Below are 22,514 nucleotides of genomic sequence, written 5' to 3'. Positions count from 1 at the left end.
TCTCAAATACTTAAAATTGGAAGTTTAGTTTTATAACATACTTTTCTTAAAATATTTTTAAAGAATAAATGCCATCTCTGTCTTTAGTTACTTACAGATTCCTCGCATTGCCTCTTGTAGGCCTTAACCTTCATCTGCAGCTTGTCAACTAAGTCCTGCAGTCTGAGGACATTTTTTCTGTCTTCTTCGGACTGTAAATAATGAAAAAGAGGCAACATTTATGCTGTTATTTTGTAAAAAAAGTTCCCACAATGGTGTTCGCTGATGATTGCACAATGTTCAGCACCATTCGTGACTCCTCAGACACTGAAGCCGTCTGTGTAGAAATGCAGTAAGACTTGGACAATATCCAGGCTTGGGCTGATAAGTGGCAAGTAACATTTGTGCCACACAAGTGCCAGGCAATGACCATCTCCAACAAGAGAGAATCTCACCATCTCCCCTTGACATTCAATGGCATTACGATCGCTGAATCCCCCACTATCAACATCCTAAGGGCTACCATTGACCAGAAACTGAACTGGAGTAGCCATATAAATACCGTGGCTACAAGAGCAGGTCAGAGGCTAGGAATCCTGCAGTGAGTAACTCACCTCCTGACTCCCCAAAGCCTGTCCACCATCAAAAAGGCACAAGTCAGGAGTGTGATGGAATACTCTCCACTTGCCTGGATGGGTGCAGCTCCAACAACATTCAAGAAGCTTGACACCATCCAGGACAAAGCAGCCCACTTGATTGGCACCCCATCCACAGACATTCACTCCCTCCATCACCGACACACAGTGACAGCAGTGTGTACCATCAACATGATGCACTGCAGCAATGCACCAAGGCTCCTTAGACAGCACCTTCCAAACCCACGACCTCTACCACCTCGAAGGACAAGGGCAGCATGCATGGGAACACCACCACCTGCAAGTTCCCCTCCTCGCCACACACCATCCTGACTCGGAACTATATCGCCATTCCTTCACTGTCGCTGGGTCAAAATCCTGGAACTCCCTTCCTAACAACACTGTGGGTGTACCTACCCCACATGGACTGCAGCAGTTCAAGAAGGCAGCTCACCACCACCTTCTCAAGGGCAATTAGGGATTGGCAATAAATGGCCAGCGATGCCCACATCCCATGAATGAATTTTTAAAAATGGTGTGCCATTCCAAATAATGAACTTATAAATACCTGATAAGTCAGTTCCTTGACCCTTCTTTCATATTTGCGAACACCTTTGACAGCATCAGCACTTCGTTTCTGCTCAACTTCCAGTTCATTTTCCAGCTCACGCACCTAAACCAGTCACCAAATTGCGTTACTTGTTTTGCATCCAAGCAAATTTCATATTGCCTTTTAAATTATTATAACTCAAAAGGGGTGATTTTCCCCAGATACTTTGGGTGCTAAAGAGTCTCTGAGGTGGCCAAAATGGGTCAGAAGTTGCAATGCCCGATAAGCCCACGTTTAGTACAAGACGCCATCCTGGTCAAGGAGTTGAAGTGTACCACGCGACAAGAACGCTGCCCATAGGATTGTTTTGCAGCTGATTAACAGGCAACTTAAATGGCAGTGTTCATTAAAAAGGCTGCACTGCATTTTGGTGGCTAGCATGTGAATTAACTGCCCCTCCTAATAGTGACCAGGAGTAAATAGGTGAGAATTTCGAGCGCTACTTAAAGGCATGCTCAGTTTTCACTTTTCACTTGTTGCTGTAGGTTTGAAAAGGACTTTTGAAAAACATTGGGAGACTTTCTGGGACCGTTCTCTAACACATTTATTCTGGGAATTCTCTGAGTACTTCACCTAGAAAGTGCAAGTGCTGTGCTGCTCTACTTTATTGAACATCTTATAAGAGCCACCAGGAGAAAGGGAATGCTTGGTCATGGGGACTTTCCCAGAAGTCCCCCTTGGTCTTCAGGAGGAATGGGAGGAAGAGATGAGTTAGGCAGAGCAGCACCAGTTGCTAGAGGAGAAAGGGGGACAAGAGGGCGAGGTGATTTCCCTCCCCTCTATAGGTATAGCACATCACTCTGGACCTCCTCCACCAGGAACTCCAGTGCCACATTTGATAACCTTTGTGCCCTCTCCCTTGGTCTGTTAGCCATCACAAAACCTGCCGCTGTGCATCAGCCAGCCCACTCCACACCTTCAGTGGAAGTGGATGCATGGAGCCTACATATGTTGTGCCATGAAAATTTCTTCTTATCAATGCATGAGTATTAAACCTGCACATGTCTGTTTTACCACCTCCAAGCAAGGTCAAATCATGGTAATCAGCAATTAGGCCCCAAATTGGGTGGTACAATCAGTCATTCAAACAGGCATGTCTGTTTCGCACAGCACCCACTTGGCGCCTGTTTTCAGCCTTTTACCATAATAACCCTCTTTTATTGTTGCTAAAGCTTCAACATATTCACAAACTTTAGCATGCAGCATACAATAGTACAATCATGTCACTTACCCTGGCTTCCAGTTTCTGGAGCTGTTTCTTTCCTCCTTTCATTGCCAGCTGCTCAGCCTCATCCAGGCGATGCTGCAAGTCCTTCACAGTCTGCTCCAGGTTCTTCTTCATTCGTTCAAGATGAGCACTGGTATCCTGTTCCTTCTTCAGCTCTTCAGCCATCATGGCAGCCTTATAACCGTGAGGTAATTAGGCAAATCATTATTCAAGCTCAAGTTTGAAATAACATTAACAAAGTAACTGAAGTGAGACAATCGGTGTTTGTAAAAATAAGCATAAATAGTTAAGATAACTTCTGACTTACATCTGTGATAGCCTTCTTTGCTTTATCTTCAGCATTCCTTGACTCCTGAATTGTTTCTTCCATTTCAGTTTGAAGATGATTCAGATCAGCATCCAGCTTCTTCTTGGTGTTGATGAGACTTGTGTTCTGCAGGAAAAGTCAATTTGTAAGAACTTATTTTGTAGGATGTGTAAACTGTAAAAAAAAATGCTGCTGCCTCAATATTAACTCCATGGTGGGCAAATGGGAACCTGATTTAAAAGTTATTGTTGCTGCTCGGGTTTCACAGAGGTTGCAAGTTCAGCAGTGAAAGGGAGCTGCATGGTGGCTTCACAGTGCCACTCTCAGCACTTTGTGGGACAGAAGGATCAGGATTGTTCCCCAAACCCATCAAGGAAGCCTTCAATCTCCCCCAGGCCCTGTCGCCAGCCTCTCCCAAGCCCTCATGATCGCAGGCCTCTCCCGCTAGTCCTGATTGTCAACATCCCTCTGGCCCAGGTTACTGGCCTGAGCATGCTCCCGATCATGGGCCTCTCCTCACCATTGTCACAGCTGACCTCAAGGGCTCCTGCCAGCCGGCCAGGCTGTTCTGTTGGCTGGCTGCTGGCCATGAAACATAGTTATAAAATGTCAATGAGATTCTGCCATTCAGTTCGACAGGACCTCTGCCTACCCAAGTTTGCCGAGTTATTTGCCTATTTTTGTTCTCACCCACACCCCCCCTAGCCTCCCTGTAGATATGGCCTGCATGTCTATTTTGTCCACATTGACATTAGTGTATGGACAAACCTGAGTGTGCAGCAGCTGTACCCTCTCAGTGACATCAATCAGCTCTTGTTCAGCAATTTTGCGAGCTCTGTCTGTCTGTTCCAGTGCTGCTCTTATTTCTTCAATCTCAGCCTGCTGCAGGCCGCTTCTGCGCTCAACCATGGCCAATTGCTCCTTCAAGTCTTCCTGGCCTCTGCAAGCATCATCCAGCTGTAACTGGGTATCCTATTTAGAACGTAGATATGTTTTATGACGAGATGTTAGAGTAAACAGTAATATTCATGTAATAGCAGAAATTAGAATAATAAGCTTTTTTAATAAAATCTTAAAGAGTTTTAATAATCTAAAACTGTTGAAAAATTATAATCCCTGTACTTTTCCAACAAGTTAGGTCGTAGGAAAATACCATTATATTTACATAATTGACAGATGACAAAACAATATTTAGGGCTAGTTTAAAATTAACTATAAATCAAAGGCAAATGCACTATTGAACAGACCTTTAATTGACCCTGCAGGTTTCTCAGATGTTTCTGAGCTTCTGCAGCCTGACGGTTTGCATGTCCCAGCTGAATCTCCATTTCATTTAGATCGCTTTCCATTTTCTTTTTAATTCTTAAAGCATCATTTCTGCTCCTGATTTCAGACTCCAAGGCACTTTGCATTGTGTCTATAACTCTCAGGTGGTTCCTCTTCAGCTGATCAATCTCCTCATCTTTCTCTGCAATTTTCCTGTCAACTTCAGATTTTATTTGGTTCATTTCTAGCTGAATACGGAGGATCTTGCTCTCTTCATGTTCCAGAGAGGCCTGCATAGGACATCATACAAGAAGTTTTTTTTTTGCTGTGCTCTTCTTCTACTTTCAGCCTTTGACCTTTACTAATTTTGAAGCATCAGCTTCATGCTTTTGGAAGGCTTCCTGATTAGCCCCAGTTTGATGACCCATCCCTTTAAGCAACTGCAATGAATAACATTCTGCAACCATTGATTTCCCTTCCATGCAGAAGCGGACTCCCAGTGAACAGTGATGTAATTGTTGAGAGATCACCTTGAATATTAAATTAATCCCTGGAAGATGAAACAAATTCAGAGTGGTATTGGACCAGAAGATGGAAATTCCACCTTGCCCCAATTTCAGTGGGAATCCAGATAATATCATACAGAAATATGATATTAGAGATGAGGCGAGGCAGTTAATTTTCTTGTAAGGTCCTATTATAAAGTCAAATCTCTGGGGATAGGTTGTCTACCAATATCCATTATAAGCCCACTGACTCCCACAGCTACCTCGACTACACTTCTTCACACCCTACCTCCTGTAAGGACTCCATTCCATTCTCCCAGTTTCTCCGTCTCCGACGCATCTGCTCTGATGATGCTACCTTCCATGACGGTGCTTCTGATATGACCTCCTTTTTCCTCAACCGAGGATTTCCCCCCACTGTGGTTGACAGGGCCCTCAACCGTGTCCGACCCATTCCCCGCACCTCTACCCTCACCCCTTCCCCTCCCTCCCAGAACCGTGACAGGGTTGCCCTTGTCCTCACTTTTCATCCCACCAGCCTCCATATCCAAAGGATCATCCTCCGCCATTTTCGCCACCTCCAGCGTGATGCCACTACCAGTCGCATCTTCCCCTCCCTTCCCCTGTCAGCATTCCGAAGGGATCGTTCCCTCCGCGACACCCTGGTCCACTCCTCCATTACCCCCACCACCTCGTCCCCGTCCCAGGGCACCTTCCCTTGCAATCGCAGGAGGTGTAATACCTGCCCATTTACCTCCTCTCTCCTCACTATCCCAGGCCCCAAACACTCCTTTCAGGTGAAGCAGCGATTTACTTGTACTTCTTTCAATGTAGTATACTGTATTCGCTGCTCACAGTGTGGTCTCCTCTACATTGGGGAGACCAAGCGCAGACTGGGTGACCGCTTTGCGGAACATCTCCGCTCAGTCCGCAAGCAGGACCCTGAGCTTCCGGTTGCTTGCCATTTCAACACTCCCCCCTGCTCTCATGCTCACATCTCTGTCCTGGGATTGCTGCAGTGTTCCAGTGAACATCAACGCAAGCTCGAGGAACAGCATCTCATCTACCGATTAGGCACACTACAGCCTGCCGGACTGAACATTGAGTTCAATAATTTCAGAGCATGACAGCCCCCCACTTTACTTTCATTTTTAGTCATTTTTAGTTATTTTTTCTTCCTTTTTTTTGCATTCCTTTTTACATTTTTTGCATTTATTTCATTTCATCTTAGTTTGTTCAGTTTGCTTACCCACTGTTTTTTTCAGGTTGTTTTTCTTCAGGTTTGCACTTGCTGATGTTCTATATTCAGTGTATTCACACCTAATCTGTACTAATGCTTTGTCTTTCAACACACCATTAACATATTGTTTGCCTTTGCTCCGTGACCTTTTGGTCAGCTATGTGGCCTGGTCCAATCTGCACCTTCTCCTTTGTTATCTCTTGCCCAACCCCCACCTCACTTGTTTATAATCTGTGACGTTTCTAATATTTGTCAGTTCCGAAGAAGGGTCACTGACCCGAAACGTTAACTCTGCTTCTCTTTCCACAGATGCTGCCAGACCTGCTGAGTGAATCCAGCATTTCTTGTTTTTGTGCCTATTATAAAGTCAGTGGGCTGAATTTTACCAGCCCTTCAACGCTGTGGGTCGGGGCAGGGGGCCCGTAAAATTCTGCAGGGAGAGGCCTGCCTCAACCCCCGACATCGAGAAGGGCCCACCACATATTACTGGTGGCGGAGGGACCTCGGTGCGGCTCCCCCCCGCCCCCCTCCCCGCCGCCTAGCGGTGGGCCTCTCATCTAAATATTCAAATTAAAAGAAATTAGATTTAAGTGAACCTACCTGCTGGCTGTAGCCGTCCCACGCCGACTTTATGGCCGCCGAACGCAGCTTGTGCGCCTTTGGAACTCTGTATGGAGTTCTGAGGCGAGAACCTTGTGGGGAGGGGGGAGGAATAACATTTTCAGGGCGGGAAGGGTGGGGGAGCGGGGAAACAATTTTTATTGGTGGTGGGGATGGTGGGAAGGGGTTGAAGTGCAAAAGTTAGAAGGTTGTGGGGGGAAGTTTGGGTAGGGAATACGGTAGGTTTTGTAAATATCGGGCAGTGAAATGACCATTGGGGGATTTGGGGAAGGGCTTCCATCTCCGAATTATTTATTCAAAACATATTAAGTATAATACATCTTTAAAAATTTAAATCTCTGCTAAGGGCTTAAAGCCCTTTAAAAATGGCACCGGCGCATACACAGCGGCACCAGACGCCATTGCCTACGTCATCGGGGGCAGCCACTCCACCCCCTCTATTTAAGTCAGTCCCTGCACGTGATAAAATCCAGCCCAGCATTTGTGCAAAAATGCCAGCATCCAATCAGTATCTGGTCATTTGTTCCATTATTGTTTTTTGCAATGCTATTGGCACAGAGTGACTGCAGCATGTGCTTAGTGAATGAGGTGCTCCAAAATGTGATTCATTTTGTTTTAACACTGAGACATTTTAATAATATAAGCAGTTATTAACAAATATGAACATATTATGACTGTAAGCAGCCAGAAAGTACTTAAAGCTTCATAATCATCCACTTCTTCCACTACAGAGTTGCAGATCAAATGTTAGCTTCCTAATGTCAATACGTAAAAAATGTAACTTTTGAGTTTTAAAAGCTTATCATTTTGTAGTGCAAAAATAATCATCCATTTGCCTGGCTCAAAACTGTACTAACCAGTCAAAAACAACAATATATAATTCCAGTGATGTATCTGTTGTTCCAAGGTAAAGAAAACAATGTTTTGGAAATATCATCCAAAAATTACTCTTGTTGGATACTATTTAGACCATTTAGTGTGTTCTTTTTGAACTGATGTCTTTAAGGTCTTTCAATCGCTTTTTGAAGTTGTCCAATGCACTACATAATTGTTAAAACTCTGTTAGTCCATTTGGCAAATACTAATGTTCTAAATTTCAATTTCTAATGTGTACTGCTAAAATAATTATTAGCTTTACCTCTGCCTCCTCCAGAGCCGACTGAATTTCACTCTTTTCCTGCTCAGCTGTCTTCTTTGCCTTTTCTAGCTCATGGAGGGCCTTACTGCTTTCAGCCAGATGCTCAGTCAGATCAGAGATCTCCTCTGTTTTACAAAAATAATTGCAGATTATCGTATTTTGTGGTGATGAAACTAAGATTACAAAAGCAGTATAAAAATGCAATTACACTACTGATGTGAGACTGATTCCTGAAGAGTGCAAAGCGCAGGGGGCAAGAATGGAATTTTACTATAGGTTTTAACTCCAAGGTAAACACATATCAATTTAATAATATCAACATTCTTAATTATTTAAATGATAAGAAAGGTTTAAGACTTACGCTGCAGATTCTTGTTCTCTCGTTTAAGAGTTTCAAGTTGATCCAGAGATTCTTCATATGCATTCTTCATCTTGAAGATCTCAGTACTCAAACTGCGGGATTCCTTCTGAGCTGCTTCCAGTTCAGCCTGGCTTTCTTCAAATTTCTGTTTCCAGTCTGCCAGGATCTTTAGTGTGCAAATGTAAAAGTTACAAATGAGGATGCAGTTATACCTCAATACCGATGTGAAATGATAGCTGGAGAGTATGGAGTACAGACTGCAAGACTGGAACTACACTTCGGGCTGTAACTCATATTCTGCCTGTCAGGACAGAACTTCATGTGTGCATGTTTAATTAGATGGACAAAGGTCTGCTTCTCAACGACTATATTTTGTTAGGGCAGAGCAGGGGACAGCATTTGCCTTCTTATGATATTAAAAAGGTTCAGTACTAAATTTTAAAATACCTAGGAGATACAATGCACAGTTTGAGTACATTTTAAACTTGTTTTCAAACATTGGAAGAGAAGTAGGCTTTTCAGCCCCTTGAGCTTCTGCCACCATTTCATAAGATCATGGCTGATCTGTACCTCAACTTCATTTACCCAATTTTTCTCCATATCCCTTGATAACTTTACACAACAAAAATCCGCACATTGTATTCTTTAAAATAACAATTGACCCAGAACCACAGGCCAGAATTTTACGGTAGGCGGACGGGAGCCGGCCACTGACTGAAAAGTCGGTTGTGCACACGTTTCCGCCTCATCTGGGGATCTGACCTGTATTTTGCAGGTCCCTGGGCTTCAACTGGTGTGAGGAGGGACTTCCAACCACTTGAGGTAGGAAGTCCCGTCTAATAGAGCTGCCGGCCAATCAGCGGGCTGGCAGCTCTTAGTCCCAGCAGCGCCACCGGGAGCAGTGGCCACTGCTGGGACTGCAGCCCAGCATGAAGTCAAGATGCCTGGGAGCCGGGAGGGAAGGTAAGTTTTGGTTGCCTCGCCGGGTGTAATCAGTCGGGCCCCGGTGAGGCAAGGGTATTTGATTGGGGGAAGGGGGGGCATGTTGGATGTTGGGGGTGGTTGGGGTAGCGAGGGCAGCCCTCCATCGGGCACAGGGTGCCCGATCATGAGGGCCACCCTGGGCTCTCGGAAGCCGCCTGCTTTCGTTAGGTGGCTTCTCCCGGCTCCAGGATGTCCACTTGCCACGCGTAAAATCCTTGTGGAGGCGGGCAAAGGCCCTTACATGGCCATTAAGTGGCCATGTAAGGGCCTTGATTGGTTTGGGGCGGGCGGGCATTTTCTTTTATGCTGCCGCCCTGTGTAAAGTGGCGGCAGAGGCGGGAGCTAGTCTGGAAGGTCTCCCGGTGTCTCCCACTCCATTTTATGTCACCCAATCTCCTCCACCATCCCGCTCGTCGGGGTGGCATAAAATTCTGGCCACAGTCTTTTTGAGGAGGGAAAACTGCAAAACTTAAATGTTGTTCGATAGGTTCCTGGAGGGTCTCATACATTTGGCTTTAATGCATTCAAGAATTGGTTCTCATCCTAAAATACTGCCACTCTTGTGTCCATCCACAGCTGAAATTAATATCAATATTACTTAATATCAATGTGAAATTGCTATTATAACTGTCTTTAAAATGTCAAAGAAAGGGAAACAATGCCACAACATACTCTTACCTTGTCAAAGTTCCTCTGTTTCTTGTCAAGAGCAGCTGCTGCTGAATTTGCCCTCTCCACATCTATCATGAGATCTTCCACTTCATTTTGCAATCTTTGTTTTGTCTTTTCCAATGAAGCACACTTGGAGTTAACAGCCTCAATGTGCTCCTCTGCATCCTGCAGACGCTGAGCAAGTTTTTTCCTGAAAAGTACAAATCCAAAGATGTTGGAAGAAAATTGTCTCAAAGAACATGTTGTATGAAACCAAATTCTCATTTCAATATAACATACTTGGCCTCCTCCAGTTCCTCTGTGCGCTGGATTGCATCAGTTTCGTATTTTGTTCTCCACTGAGCGACTTCACTGTTGGCCTTGGACATGCCACGCTGGAGTTCGGCCTTTGCCTCCTGCTCCTCTTCATATTGCTCACGGAGCAAATCACAGTCATGGCGGGCGGATTGCAGAGCATGTGCCAAGGCACTTTTAGCCTGAAATAATTGCCAAGTTGGATGATGAAATCGTGTTAATATGCCTGTGATTAGTTGGCGTTACTGAACCTTGATACTTTGCATATGATCGCGATGTTTAGAAATATTGCCACTTCCAAAGGTAGCATCTTAGGTCAATTACTAGATGACAATGTCACAAAATGTGATATTTTATAATGTTGCAATTTGAAGAATTTAAATTGTTACAAAAAATGAATTCAAAAACCACATGGAAATTGATTTACCATGTTGTAAAGATTTTGTTTCAAAGCTGATAAGGACAATTTACTTAAATTATTCTGGTACCTTTGTTTCTTCCTCCAGCAGTCGCTTGAGCTCCTCTATCTGTTGAGTATACCCTTGTTTACCTCTTGTTAGTTGAGATACAAAGGATTCTTTCTCCTCTACTTGGCGATTCAGTTCACCTGTAAATCAGAAGAGATTACAAGCAAAACGTTCCAAAATTGTTAAGTGTATATTAATCATATTTAATTGTATGCAGGTGGTGGGCATTAATTGAGGATTCACTTGAACCCCTATCAATAGGCACAGACTATAACTGTGGTTGTTGCATTAGGAGGCGTATGCTTGTAATATGTAACTCTGTAAATAAATGCAAAAGTATGGAAAAATTGGCTCCAAGTTCTGTTCTTTCTGAAATAGAACAAAAATGATGAGTATTTTCTAGACTTTGGAATTGTAACTAGTTAGGGAACTGATAAATACCATTTTCTGTTGCAAGGCGTGCTTTTTGAGTTGATAAATCGTTGATCAAGCGTTGATGCTCATCATGTTTGGTTTTCAGTTCGCTGACCTGGTCCTCAAGAGATCTGGCCACCTTCTCAAGGTTTGCCTAAAACCAATATACAGAATTCTCAAAAATGTGAAATCAAATGATGATCAATTATTAAACAATTGTTAAACCACAGTGGCGCAGTGGTTAGCACCGCAGCCTCACAGCTCCAGCGACCCGGGTTCAATTCTGGGTACTGCCTGTGTGGAGTTTGCAAGTTCTCCCTGTGTCTGCGTGGGTTTTCTCCGGGTGCTCCGGTTTCCTCCCACAAGCCAAAAGACTTGCAGGTTGGTAGGTAAATTGGCCATTATAAATTGCCATTCGTATAGGTAGGTAGTAGGGAAATGTAAGGACAGGTGGGGATGTGGTAGAATATGGGATTAGTGTAAGATTAGTGTAAATGGGTGGTTGATGGTCGGCACAGACTCGGTGGGCCAAAGGGCCTGTTTCAGTGCTGTATCTCTAAAAACTAAAAAAAACCTAAAAAAACATAATTATATGAAGGAGTAGAGTTTAGCAACATTCAGAACCATACCTTGGCTTTAGATACAGATTCCATATTGCTAGCAAGGTCATCAATTTCCATTTTCAGCTCACTCTTTTCCTTCTCAAGCTTCTGTTTCACACGTTGCAGGTTGTCAATTTGTTCTCCAAGTTCTGCTACACTATCAGCCTGCTTCTTACGAAGAGCAGCAGCCGTGGCTTCATGCTGTAGGGTAGATTCCTCTAGATCGCGGCGCATTTTCTGAAATTCTGCTTCACGTTTTTTATTCATTTCAATCTGTGCTGCAGTTGCACCTCCAGCTTCTTCCAGTCGCTCACTGATTTCTTCAAGTTCCCGAGCAAGATCAGCTCTCTGTTTCTCAGTCTTAGCACGGGAGGTGCGTTCAGCTTCTATTTCTTCTTCAAGTTCTTCAATACGAGCCTTAAAATAAATATGCGTTGATTATAATCCCAGAACAAGTAACATCAGGTCATGCACAAAACCTTTAGAAAGGAAACATCAATAATTTCACTGGACATATAAATCACCTGTAATTCCTTAATCTTTTTCTGCAGTTGGGAAGCCAAAGCCTGCTCATCTTCAACTTTGCTTTGAAGCTGGCTGATTTCAAATTCCTTCCTTTAATAATGAGTGAAAGATTAAGTTAAGTCGCTCAATTACCAAATTCCTGTCTTACTTAAGTACTGTTGTCACTGACATGCTGAGGCTAGGGAATATTTAAAATGCAGCCTTAATTCCTGAATTAATACCGTGTTACTTTCTATGAGGACTACTCTTGTTTAAACAATTACATTAGTTCAATCAGAGAAGTTTCACAATCTCACATGCTCAATTTAATAATATTAGCATCTTCTGACTGAAGAGTCAATGTCTCCAATAATAAGTTCCATATTCTTATCAACAGGACAGGTAATATAAAAATTAAAGCAAAGGGATGTGAACAAAGGATAAGATAGATACTGACTTTTTTAGCTTCTCATCCAGTTGCTGCTTATCATTTTCCAAATCCATCAAGGTTTCTTGCGACAGCTTCAAGTCACCTTCAAGCTTCCTCTTAGCACGTTCGAGATCCATGCGAAGTTTCTTCTCCTGCTCTAGAGAACCTTCAAGCTTTAAAGGTAAAAAATATATTTTATCAGAATTTAGTTCAAACAATGAAAGTATCGTTAAACCCATTTGACCAAGTAATGTTTAAAAACACCTACGTCATCAACTTGTTGTTCCAGCTTAGTCTTTGTTTTGGTTAGAGTGTTGACTTTGTCTTCCTCAGCCTGAAGGTCATCCAAAGTCTGTTGATGAGCCTCTTGGAGGGCTTTCTTTTCCTTTGTTATTTTAGCGATGTTTTCATCGAGACCAGCCATCTCTTCAGTGAGGTTTTTAACCTATGTTCAGGAAAAACAAAATATTTAGAAAAATTTCATGAAGTATCATCAACAGGTATTATATCCTTTCCATGAATGGTATATCTATTATAAATAAAATTCACCTATTCATACCTTGTTTTCAGTGGCATGTTTTTCTTTTTCAACTTTGGCCAAAGTAAGCTCCAAATCATCAATATCTTTCTTCAGCTCAGAACACTCATCTTCCAGTTTTCTCTTCTTAGCTGTGAGTTCAGCATTTATCTCCTCTTCATCTTCCAATCTTTCATTAGCTTCCTTCAATTTAGCCTCCAATTGAATTTTATTTTTAATGAGTCCCTCACATCTTTCTTCTGCATCTGCCAGAGTTTCACTTTCCTGCAGGAAAATGATACAGTGAATTATACCAGGCTATGGTTTTTACAATTTATCTGGAGAATTTACTATATTCAAAGTGCAAATGTTTATACCGCTTGGACTTGAAGTGCAAGGTCGTTCTTTTCCTGTACAATAGCCACCATTTTCTCTTCTAATTCCTTCCTTCGTGCTTCAGATTTGGCAAGTGCCTCCTTAGTTTTCTCAAACTCATCCTTCATATTCGCCATTTCCTTTTCAGTTTCAGCACTCTTCAGGAGAGGTTTTATCTTGAAATACAATTGCATCCATGGCCAGTGTTTGACATTTGTGAAGGAACGGATGTTGTACTGTAGAGTGTACAGTGCTTCCCTAAAGGATACAGATCGGGGAACACAGTTCATACCAATCCTCTTATAGCTTTTGTGTAAGAGTTAAATAGTATATTATTTATAAAATATTTTTACTGGCAGATTTATTTTTGGATGTTCAAAGTGATGATACTTACCTCCGTTCCATCATTCTCTTAAATTCAACCCTCATTAGGTATCCACGGCACATAGCCTGGGTGCGGGTAATCAGTTCTGCCAACTTCTCATCTCTCATCTCTTCAAGTGTACCCAAGAGACCAGCCTTGAAGAACACCTTAAATAAATTAAGTAAGTGTTCACCTTTTATGTTCAACACACAAAATGTAATACATTTTAAAAATATATTTCAATTTGTTTTTTCAGTGTTGAATTGATACGAGGAAGTTTGTGTGGCATTTGCATTTTTGCAATTGATTTGTTCTCATCCTAATGGAGCAGTTTGTAGTGGATCTGGAATAGCTTCATACATCCATAATAACACGGGAGCAACAAGGCAACTTTGGTGCTTCTCAACTTAAACTCAAAGCTGAATTTATAGTTTAATCAGCCTATTATTTCACAGTGAGAAACTTAGATTTTAAATATAGTTACCTTAGTGTGTCCAAATTTGTACTGTGTGTGATCTACATCAATGGATCCCAATAATTTCTCAGAAGCCTTCTTGCTATCAATGAACTGACCTTCAGGAACAGCACTTGCATTAAGAATTCTGTATCTGTTGTATTAGAGGTAGAAGCATGTTATTGTTTTACTCATTAAAACTGCATATACTTTGTAATTTCATAGCATAAAAAAATTGAAATGTATAGTTTGAGATTCATTACCGTTGCTTGAAGTCACCGTAGATGATTCTGCTTGGAAATCCCTTTCTGCAGATTCTGATACCTTCAAGCACACCATTGCACCTCAGCTGGTGTATGACAAGGAAGTTATCCATAGCACCTGTTGGAAACAACATAATTATTAAAATACATCACACCAAACAATTTTCACATGACCTATTAAGTTAACAACAGAAGACTGTATCCATTATTGATTTCACTTGTGATTTATTTCCTCAGAAATGTAGTGTATAGAGAGGGAATCACACTTGCCTGGTGTTTTTGTCTCATTGGGGATTATACAACGCACAAAATGTGGATGCGTAGTTCTCAGGTTAGCCATCAACTTGCCTAGGTTTTCCTGTGAGGTGAACAAGAAAATAATAGTGATCTCCAGTTTTTCCCATGGCATTTGCAACAATAATACAAGCCTGTTCTACTCATTAATCATATTTGACACACTGAATTGAGGGCCGAGATTTTTATGGGCCGCCCCCACCCCCCCCCCCCCCCCGAGGTGGGGTCGGAGGCGGGTAGGGGCACGGACAATCATGATGGGTGGCGGAGCAGGGAGGCGGGTGGAGGGCTCGTCTTCTCCCCATCAGTCAACAATCTTTCCAGGAGCAGGATAGGCCAACGATGACCTTCTTGCCCAGAGGCCAAATGAGGTCTGCAAGTGGCCTATTGAGGCCCAATTAAGGGCCTCTTCCCGTCACCACTGGAATCTTACCAGCAGCGGGGTGAGGGGGCCGGGGGTTCGGTGTGCTGCACCACACGGGGAGGATGCCTTGTAAAACGAGGTGCCCGCCCTGTGGGCTTGTGTGGAGGGGGTCCCTCTTTCATGGGAAATTTGAGGTCCATGGAGGACCCCACTGGAAACAATTTTACCCCCCGGCATCACCCCTCCCCTAAAACTGAATGACAGCCCCCCATCCCTCCCCCCACCCCATTTCACGGGGGCCTTCCGGACTGGCCCTGGTGCCCCACCTCTTCTGGCGTTCCGCTGTTGGGCCTGGGTCCAAGACTTGTGCAGTATCGGCAGTGCCCACTGCTCCCAGTGGCACTGCTGATACTGTTGAGCTGCTGACCCTCTGATTGACGGCAGCTCTTGGAGGTGGGATCCCCGTCCCTTTCAAGTCTTTAAAGGGATGGGATCCCACCTCTGAAAACTTTGACTCAAAAAGAATGAAGGATCGCTCCAGTGGAGTACGAAAAGTCAGAAGCAGTGTTCCCCTTGCCTTTTCAGCCCAGCACCAGGAGCCCCGCCTCCAGCACAAAATCCAGTCCAATGTTGTGCAAGCTCTTTCAAATTTATTAAAACTTAGTTCACTACAGATTGATAAAATCTACATGTAAGAGAAATTCATACCCTAAACAGAGCAGATACCGTCTGGAAGGAAGAGCCCTTCTTTTTGCCACCTTTCTTGCCAGTGGTTTCAGCTACAAAAAAGCAACAAATTTGTTTGTTCTAAACTGTTTAGGAAAGAGAAGAATACAATGTTAACAAAAAGGAATATTAACATTTAAGTGTAATAGAATTTTACCTTCAGCGGATGCAGCATAGAGATGAGCCAGAAGTTTTATTGATGATTTCTGGAATAGTCCAATTACAGTTTCATTCAGGGGGTCCTTGTTCTTATCCAGCCAGCCAGAAATGTTGTAGTCCACAGTGCCAGCATAATGGACCAGTGAAAAGTGAGCTTCAGCCTTTCCTTTGGCAGGCTTGGGTTTCTGGAAGTTATTTGACTTGCCAAGATGCTGATCATACAGTTTATTCTTGAAAGTAGTGTCTGACGCCTTGGGGAACATGCACTCCTCTTCCAGGATTGAGAAGATACCCATGGGCTGAGGTTACCACACATATATTAATATCAAGATATTCTTGATTCTTGCAATTGATAAAGCGATACACATTAACAAAGTGCATTGTTTCACCTACCTTTTCAATGAGTTCAATGCAAGCAGCCAGATCCATACCAAAGTCAATGAATTCCCATTCAATTCCTTCCTTCTTGTACTCTTCTTGTTCCAGAACAAACATGTGGTGGTTGAAGAACTGCTGCAGTTTCTCATTAGTGAAGTTGATACATAACTGTTCCAAGCTGTTGAACTGAACATGTAGAGCAATTTAAGTGTTATTTAATCATTGGCTTTCAGTGCTGTTAATTTTAAATAAGTTATTTTGTGCTATTTATGTTTCTGATTCTTACATCAAAAATTTCGAACCCAGCAATATCCAGCACACCAATGAAAAACTGTCTGGCTTGTTTTGTGTCCAATTGCTGATTGATACGGACAACCATCCACAAGAACATTTTCTCAAAAATTGATTTGGCAAGGGCACCAACTGAGTTGTAGACCTGAAAGAACACAATATACACTTTAACGTCAAGCTGCAGCCTAAATTGAATGTATGAAAGGTTCACACACACATTATTTCACTAACATTCTTGGAAATTATACCTGCTGAACAGTCTGACCTTTGGTCACAAATTCATTGCCAACCTTCACTCTTGGATAGCATAAAGCCTTTAGCAAATCTGCAGAATTGAGGCCAGTCAGGTAAGCAACTTTGTCGGCATCTAAGAAAATATAAAGGGGAATTTAATATATTTGTGTATAGGGTCTAATTTTATATTTGGAATACTGTTGCACAATAAACATTGAGAAATAATGTTTTCTTTTTTAATTAAGATGTCTGACATATATCTTAACCTTTAGATCAACACCCACACTTTTTCAATACAGTATTCAGGCCAATAATGCTGTACAGCATGGCAAAAGCAGAGTTTTGTTCCTGTGTCAGTGAAAGTTACAGTGTCACTTTTTAAATTATTGGACTTTAGATTGACAGGGTAAAATAAAGACAGGACTTGCATATGTTTATACCACAGAATGTCACAAACACTTTACAACCAAAGGGTTATTTTTTAAATGCAGCCAGTTACGTTTCTTGCTAGGCAGGGTAATTGTGATTTAAAATTTGCTTTCAGTTAGGTCTATCCTGAGAAAAATTTCTTCTGCTATTTTTCAGAGCTCAGCCGAATTATGAGCTGTCCTGATTCATCCATAGTTTCCAATGGAACCTATTGGTTTTCTTTCTGGTTGCCAAAGTATGTATGCAGAAACCAATGAGATCAATGGCTGTGGGCAATAGCCAAAAGTGTTGGGAGAAAACCCAAGCCATAATATTGAGCTTTCCTGTAACATTGGGCTGAATTTTGTAAGCTCCCCGACATCGGGGGTCATGGAGGGGGCCCAGAAAATCCTTCTGGGAGAGGCCCCACCTCATTTTACTGGCAGTGGCAAGGCCTCGTGGTGGCCTCCCGCTGCACAGCGACAGAGACTTTATTTAAATATGTTAATGACATTAAAATGAATAAATAATGACTTGTAGCGACGGCCGTCCCACGTCGATATTCCGGCCTGTTGCTGGAACTCACATGCCTTCAGATCACCGTTCGGCGATCCGAGGCGTGACACTGGTGGGGAGAGGCGAGGAGTGAATTTTTCAGGGCCGGGGGGCTGGGGAGGATGGGGTGGGTGGGGGAGGCGGTGATGCAAAAGCAATGCGATTGGTTGCGGGATGGTGGGAAGGGGTTTAGGATCAAAGTGAATAAAGTTTGGGGGAAAGGTCGTGAGTGAAAATTTACTTTTTTGGGGGTGATTGGACAAATAATAAATAGTTTATTCATAGGGAGGGGGTGGGAGAGGGGAAGTGTGAGTATGATTTTATTTTTATCTTTTCCCAAACCTGTCCCTTTAAAAATTAAAATGACCTGTCAGGGCTTGAAACCCTTTATAAATGGTGCAGGACACCGTTGCTGGGGACAAAGCACCCACCCCCTCTATGTCATCGGGGGCAGGTGGTCCGCTGCTCTGTGTTAATGAGACAGTGCGCAAAATATCACAGCAGATCCGCGTGCACGTCTCACATATGCGCCGCACACTTTTTGAAGCTCGCCTTTTATCCCATTATCTCTCTCTCTAATATGTGTGTACATTTATATTATATATATATCTAAATATATGCTGGTTTGAAGTAACAGGTAGAATACCAAAGCAAAGTTTCAAAGACTTCAGCTTGCAGGAACAGCTAATTTCCAGCATGTACAAATGAGATAACTGGTTAAAGGGACAGTGTTCTCAATCTTTGCAATCTAATTGGCCTAAGAGACCGTAATACTATGCCATAGGCTTACAGACATTAGACCAATAAAGGAGATGCAGGCAATCCCTTCCAGATTGAATAATGGCCTGGATTTTGCAGTGATAATGGCAACAAAACTGTCAGTGTTCACCATCATTACTCCACCAAAACTGACAGCAACTTCGGGAGTCTGCACATACACAGAATAAGTGGAAATCAAGAAGTTGCTGTCTGTCATTCTAGACATCCCCAGAGTGTGTGCTGTTGAAGGACCCCAAACTGCAATCAAGGGAAATTAATTGAACTGATGAGAACATCCCCTCTTACACTGTTAGTCTCGCTGTAAATCTGTTGAAAAAGTATACCTTGTTGGATGAGATGTAACTGGGTTTTAACGGAATACTAAGTTCATAATTACTGCTAAACAGCCACATTGGCCCTGAATGAGTAATTTTATACTTGTTGAATGTCAGATTGCTCCATTCGGATAAGAACTTCCACATTTTTCATAAAAGTATGCAATTTGTAAAGCTTGATTATATTGATATCTTAGCTTCTGTCTTAATCCAATCAATTGTTTATTTCACTCTCTGAAAATTTAAATTAAAAGTGAAGGATAAAGTGTTTTTAACTTCCTGGTTTGTGGTCTGGGAGAATACTTCAATGTAATTGGCTGCTTACCCTACTAACATCACTGTTACTGCAGGCCTGACAATCCCGTTGATTTGGCGCCAAATCTAATCTACCATCTTGAAGTGGGAGGCCCTTGCCACAGAGATCACAAGATTTTTGTGGACAGCTGTCAGCAGTGCAAAATTGGCCTATTAATTCCATAAATAATAGTTCCAAAATGTTACAACAACTTCAATGCTGTTTAGACTGTAAATTGAAATAAGCTATGTATTTCATTGATTGAAATATTATTTTGAATATATATATGGTAGTAAATAGTGCAGTGAAGTTAGAGGTATGAAACTGTGACCTTCTGTGCCATCGGGCTCAGCCTGCTCCTCACGCTGTTTTTGCTTGAATTTCATGTTACCAAAGTGCATGACTGCACCAGTGAATTTGTAGATGCCCCATTTCTCATCACTGCCGAAGCCCAGGATATCGATAGCGGTCTTTAAATCAAACAAGAGATTTAGAATCCAACAAAATGACTCATATATTGAAACAGTTTCACTTACTTAGTTGTGTTATTTAAATTTACTTGATAAAGTCGATTTGCCGTTTGCAAGACATCAAAACATTCGAATTTCTGACAGCGCGGATAAACATTGCTTGATTACTGTCCTTACTTATTCATATTCCATATCATCGTCATTCAAGACCTGTACGTTTTTTCATAGCAAAATGAGTTATTGGTGCTGACTACCTAAATTTTTACATGCCGTACGAGGCAGGAGTCGGGATAAGAAAATACAAATAAAGATGTACAGCTGATACTCACATCAGTCGCCACCAATTCTTCTGTATCGTCAATACTCTTAACACTAATCTCACCCTGGCTGACGAATGGATAATCATAGGGGTTGGTGGTAATGAGACAAGCCTCTGCAGAAAGCAAAATTAACGTTTTGTCTCAAGACTTGTGATGAACCAAATGAAAGTTTCCGATCATCGGAATTTTACAGTTAGGTTTCCCCTCTTCCGTTCAGCCCACGTGTCAAATTCAGTTTTAATTCAACATTGGTCTGATATTCGCTATACAAATATACCACTGAAAGCATTACAGACGGGAGATACATATATAAAATGTAAATCGAATAAAGTTGAAAGGAAAGTATGAAAATAATATCATTAAATTATAATAGGTGATGCTCTGATTTTGTTTAAATTGATCTATTTATAGGCTCAGATTCAGGGTGTATTGCAAACACTAACGTGTTAGAACTAGTCGTTCCCGTGTTAGCAGGGAAAACCATCAAGGAAGCAACATTCCAAAACGTTTGTCCTTACCAACAATTTCTGGTTTGTGGTTGGTCATCATCTGGTAGAAAATGTGATAACTCCTTTCAGCTTTCAGCTGGAATGTTACTCTGGATTTTTCTAGTAAATCTAGAGAGACATGTGCACATACATTTGTAGATTTACTGAAGAACCAGTCTACACATCAACAAATTGATTTAGGGTTGATATTTGCAAATCAAGTTCATCGGCACTTACAGGTTTCAATATCTGCAGAAGCCAGTTTCCCAGTGGTGCCGAAGTGAATTCTGATGAATTTACCCTTAAAATGTAAAGGTTATTCAAATCAAAGATTGGAAACATGATTTCACAACTCGCGCACAATATGGTGTTATTGAAATATGCTGATTATTACAAGAGTAAAATAATGCGGATGCTGGAAATTTGAAATAAAAACAGAAAATGCTAGATGCTGAGTATTTTCCGCATTTTCTTTTTTAATCCTGATTGTTACACTGGATTGTTAAACAGTTTTGCGCACACTATGGGCTGCAAAATATGCAACTGCAGCAAATGTTCAAAACACTCACGAAGCGAGATGAATTGTCATTTCTCACTGTCTTGGCATTACCAAAGGCTTCCAACAATGGGTTAGCTTGGATGATTTGATCCTCCAGGGACCCCTGCAAGAAATAATTTTTGATTACGAGGAGTTGAAGCATTTACCAAGTGAAGAAATGAATTACAGTTAAACAACAAAGTTGCCACATTTTACAGTATCAGTTTTATTTAACCTTCATCTTCCCAGATTGTTGAGCTTCCTTCTTCTTGGCTGCGTCCCCAGAGGTTCCAACTGATGCAAAGTACTGGATGACACGTTTCGTGTTCACAGTCTTTCCGGCACCGGATTCTCCGCTGGAAGGAGCGAGAGTGGAAAATGAAGAAATGGAGTCAATTCCAATTCCACTACTTAACGACCAATCTTTGTGGGAATATATTAAACCAGCAACACTTACGTGATCAAGATGGACTGATTTTCACGATCTGTAAATAAGATCAATGTTGAGAGTGCAGATAACAGAATGTTGCATAAATTTGTTCCGTCCTTCTCGTTTTAACGAGAATCAAAAATAATTCACTGCTGAGCAAACAAAAAAAAAATCAAAAGCCTACATACATACTTACCAGTTTGCATGAACTGATAGGCGTTGTCAGAGATGGAGAAGATATGGGGAGGAGCTTCTTGTCGCTTCTTGCCTCTGTAACCAGTCACTACCTCGGGGTTGTACACTGGCAACCACTTGTAGGGGTTCACAGTGACACAAAATAGCCCAGAGTAGGTCTAAAGTCGGGAAAAGCAATTAACCAAATTGAATGTCTTCAATTATCGCTTTCATTTTGTCATCTGAAGCTATTGTACTCACATAAATCATCCAGGCTGCGTAACGCTCTTTGAGGTTATACAGCACAGATGCTTCATTCAAGTGGGTCAACATGGCCATGTCCTCGATTTTATCGAATTTTGGCGGATTCATTGGGAGAACTTGGTCTTCTTTGACAGTCACTGTCTGAAAAATAATCAGCAGACCTACCGTGTTATTTAAAGAAATGTAGTTTTCGTGAAGACAGTCAGGCTTTTCAGGATGATTTACTTATTTTAAATTTTCAACTGACCTTCTTGTTCTCTGTCTCCACTGTGGCTTTGCCACCCTCCTTGCTCTTGACTGTCCCTTTAACGTACAATTCTTTATCGTCAGGGACATAGCAGGCAGATTTAGCATCGAATGGTCGATTCTGAGCTTCCAGTCTTTCCTTATCAGACTTCCGCAAAAACGGCGCCGCCACTCCAAACACTGCCATTTCCGCATCCCCCATGGCTTCGGTTTATTGCTAGAGTGTACATGCATATTTGTATAGATAATGTAATACCGAATAAAGTCAGCATATTTTAGTGCATTACTTCTTGACACGAGTAAATAATTCCTCTTATTTGAAAGAAATGTATCAAATGTGAGCTTAATCTAATTAGCTACTGTTCGATTTATTTCTGAATTGTGATAAGGTATTGTTTTATTTGATTTTGTTCCATGTCACAGTAATTAATGAAGTTGAATTCATTTTGTAGCATGTTAACAGTTGTTGCATTTAATGGCGAGATCTACTAAAACCATTTTTACTACGATAAATAATTATTTATTATTTAGTGTAAGCTTTTCAGCTCCTTCAAA

General features: G+C 41.9%; 1 protein-coding gene across 1 annotated transcript in view; it reads right to left on the bottom strand.

Annotated features, from left to right (window-relative positions):
• Positions 1–22,161, bottom strand: part of LOC137384496 (myosin-4) — a 29,973-nt gene extending 7,812 nt beyond the window's left edge. Inside the window, exons 1-37 of the mRNA XM_068058634.1 lie at positions 21,961–22,161; positions 21,711–21,854; positions 21,472–21,628; positions 21,303–21,330; positions 21,081–21,201; positions 20,877–20,969; positions 20,545–20,608; positions 20,338–20,436; positions 19,829–19,932; positions 19,361–19,499; positions 16,692–16,810; positions 16,439–16,588; positions 16,168–16,338; positions 15,773–16,073; positions 15,598–15,668; positions 14,502–14,589; positions 14,232–14,349; positions 13,999–14,122; positions 13,545–13,681; positions 13,153–13,408; positions 12,818–13,060; positions 12,527–12,703; positions 12,286–12,431; positions 11,849–11,939; positions 11,352–11,741; positions 10,750–10,876; positions 10,330–10,448; positions 9,827–10,023; positions 9,554–9,737; positions 7,892–8,057; positions 7,531–7,655; positions 4,007–4,315; positions 3,528–3,731; positions 2,760–2,885; positions 2,456–2,626; positions 1,183–1,287; positions 96–191 (exon numbers count right to left, since the gene is read on the bottom strand). Coding sequence (XP_067914735.1) covers positions 96–191; positions 1,183–1,287; positions 2,456–2,626; positions 2,760–2,885; positions 3,528–3,731; positions 4,007–4,315; positions 7,531–7,655; positions 7,892–8,057; positions 9,554–9,737; positions 9,827–10,023; positions 10,330–10,448; positions 10,750–10,876; positions 11,352–11,741; positions 11,849–11,939; positions 12,286–12,431; positions 12,527–12,703; positions 12,818–13,060; positions 13,153–13,408; positions 13,545–13,681; positions 13,999–14,122; positions 14,232–14,349; positions 14,502–14,589; positions 15,598–15,668; positions 15,773–16,073; positions 16,168–16,338; positions 16,439–16,588; positions 16,692–16,810; positions 19,361–19,499; positions 19,829–19,932; positions 20,338–20,436; positions 20,545–20,608; positions 20,877–20,969; positions 21,081–21,201; positions 21,303–21,330; positions 21,472–21,628; positions 21,711–21,854; positions 21,961–22,161 — 5,661 coding nt within the window. The remainder of the gene's footprint in view (positions 1–95; positions 192–1,182; positions 1,288–2,455; positions 2,627–2,759; positions 2,886–3,527; positions 3,732–4,006; positions 4,316–7,530; positions 7,656–7,891; positions 8,058–9,553; positions 9,738–9,826; positions 10,024–10,329; positions 10,449–10,749; positions 10,877–11,351; positions 11,742–11,848; positions 11,940–12,285; positions 12,432–12,526; positions 12,704–12,817; positions 13,061–13,152; positions 13,409–13,544; positions 13,682–13,998; positions 14,123–14,231; positions 14,350–14,501; positions 14,590–15,597; positions 15,669–15,772; positions 16,074–16,167; positions 16,339–16,438; positions 16,589–16,691; positions 16,811–19,360; positions 19,500–19,828; positions 19,933–20,337; positions 20,437–20,544; positions 20,609–20,876; positions 20,970–21,080; positions 21,202–21,302; positions 21,331–21,471; positions 21,629–21,710; positions 21,855–21,960) is intronic.
• Between the last annotated feature and the right edge of the window lie 353 nt (positions 22,162–22,514).

The sequence above is a fragment of the Heterodontus francisci genome, chromosome 26 (assembly GCF_036365525.1).
Source record: "Heterodontus francisci isolate sHetFra1 chromosome 26, sHetFra1.hap1, whole genome shotgun sequence".
Lineage (NCBI taxonomy): Eukaryota > Metazoa > Chordata > Chondrichthyes > Heterodontiformes > Heterodontidae > Heterodontus > Heterodontus francisci.
The sequence above is the reverse complement of the archived record's forward strand: the minus strand, read 5'-3'. Positions and strand labels throughout refer to the sequence as shown.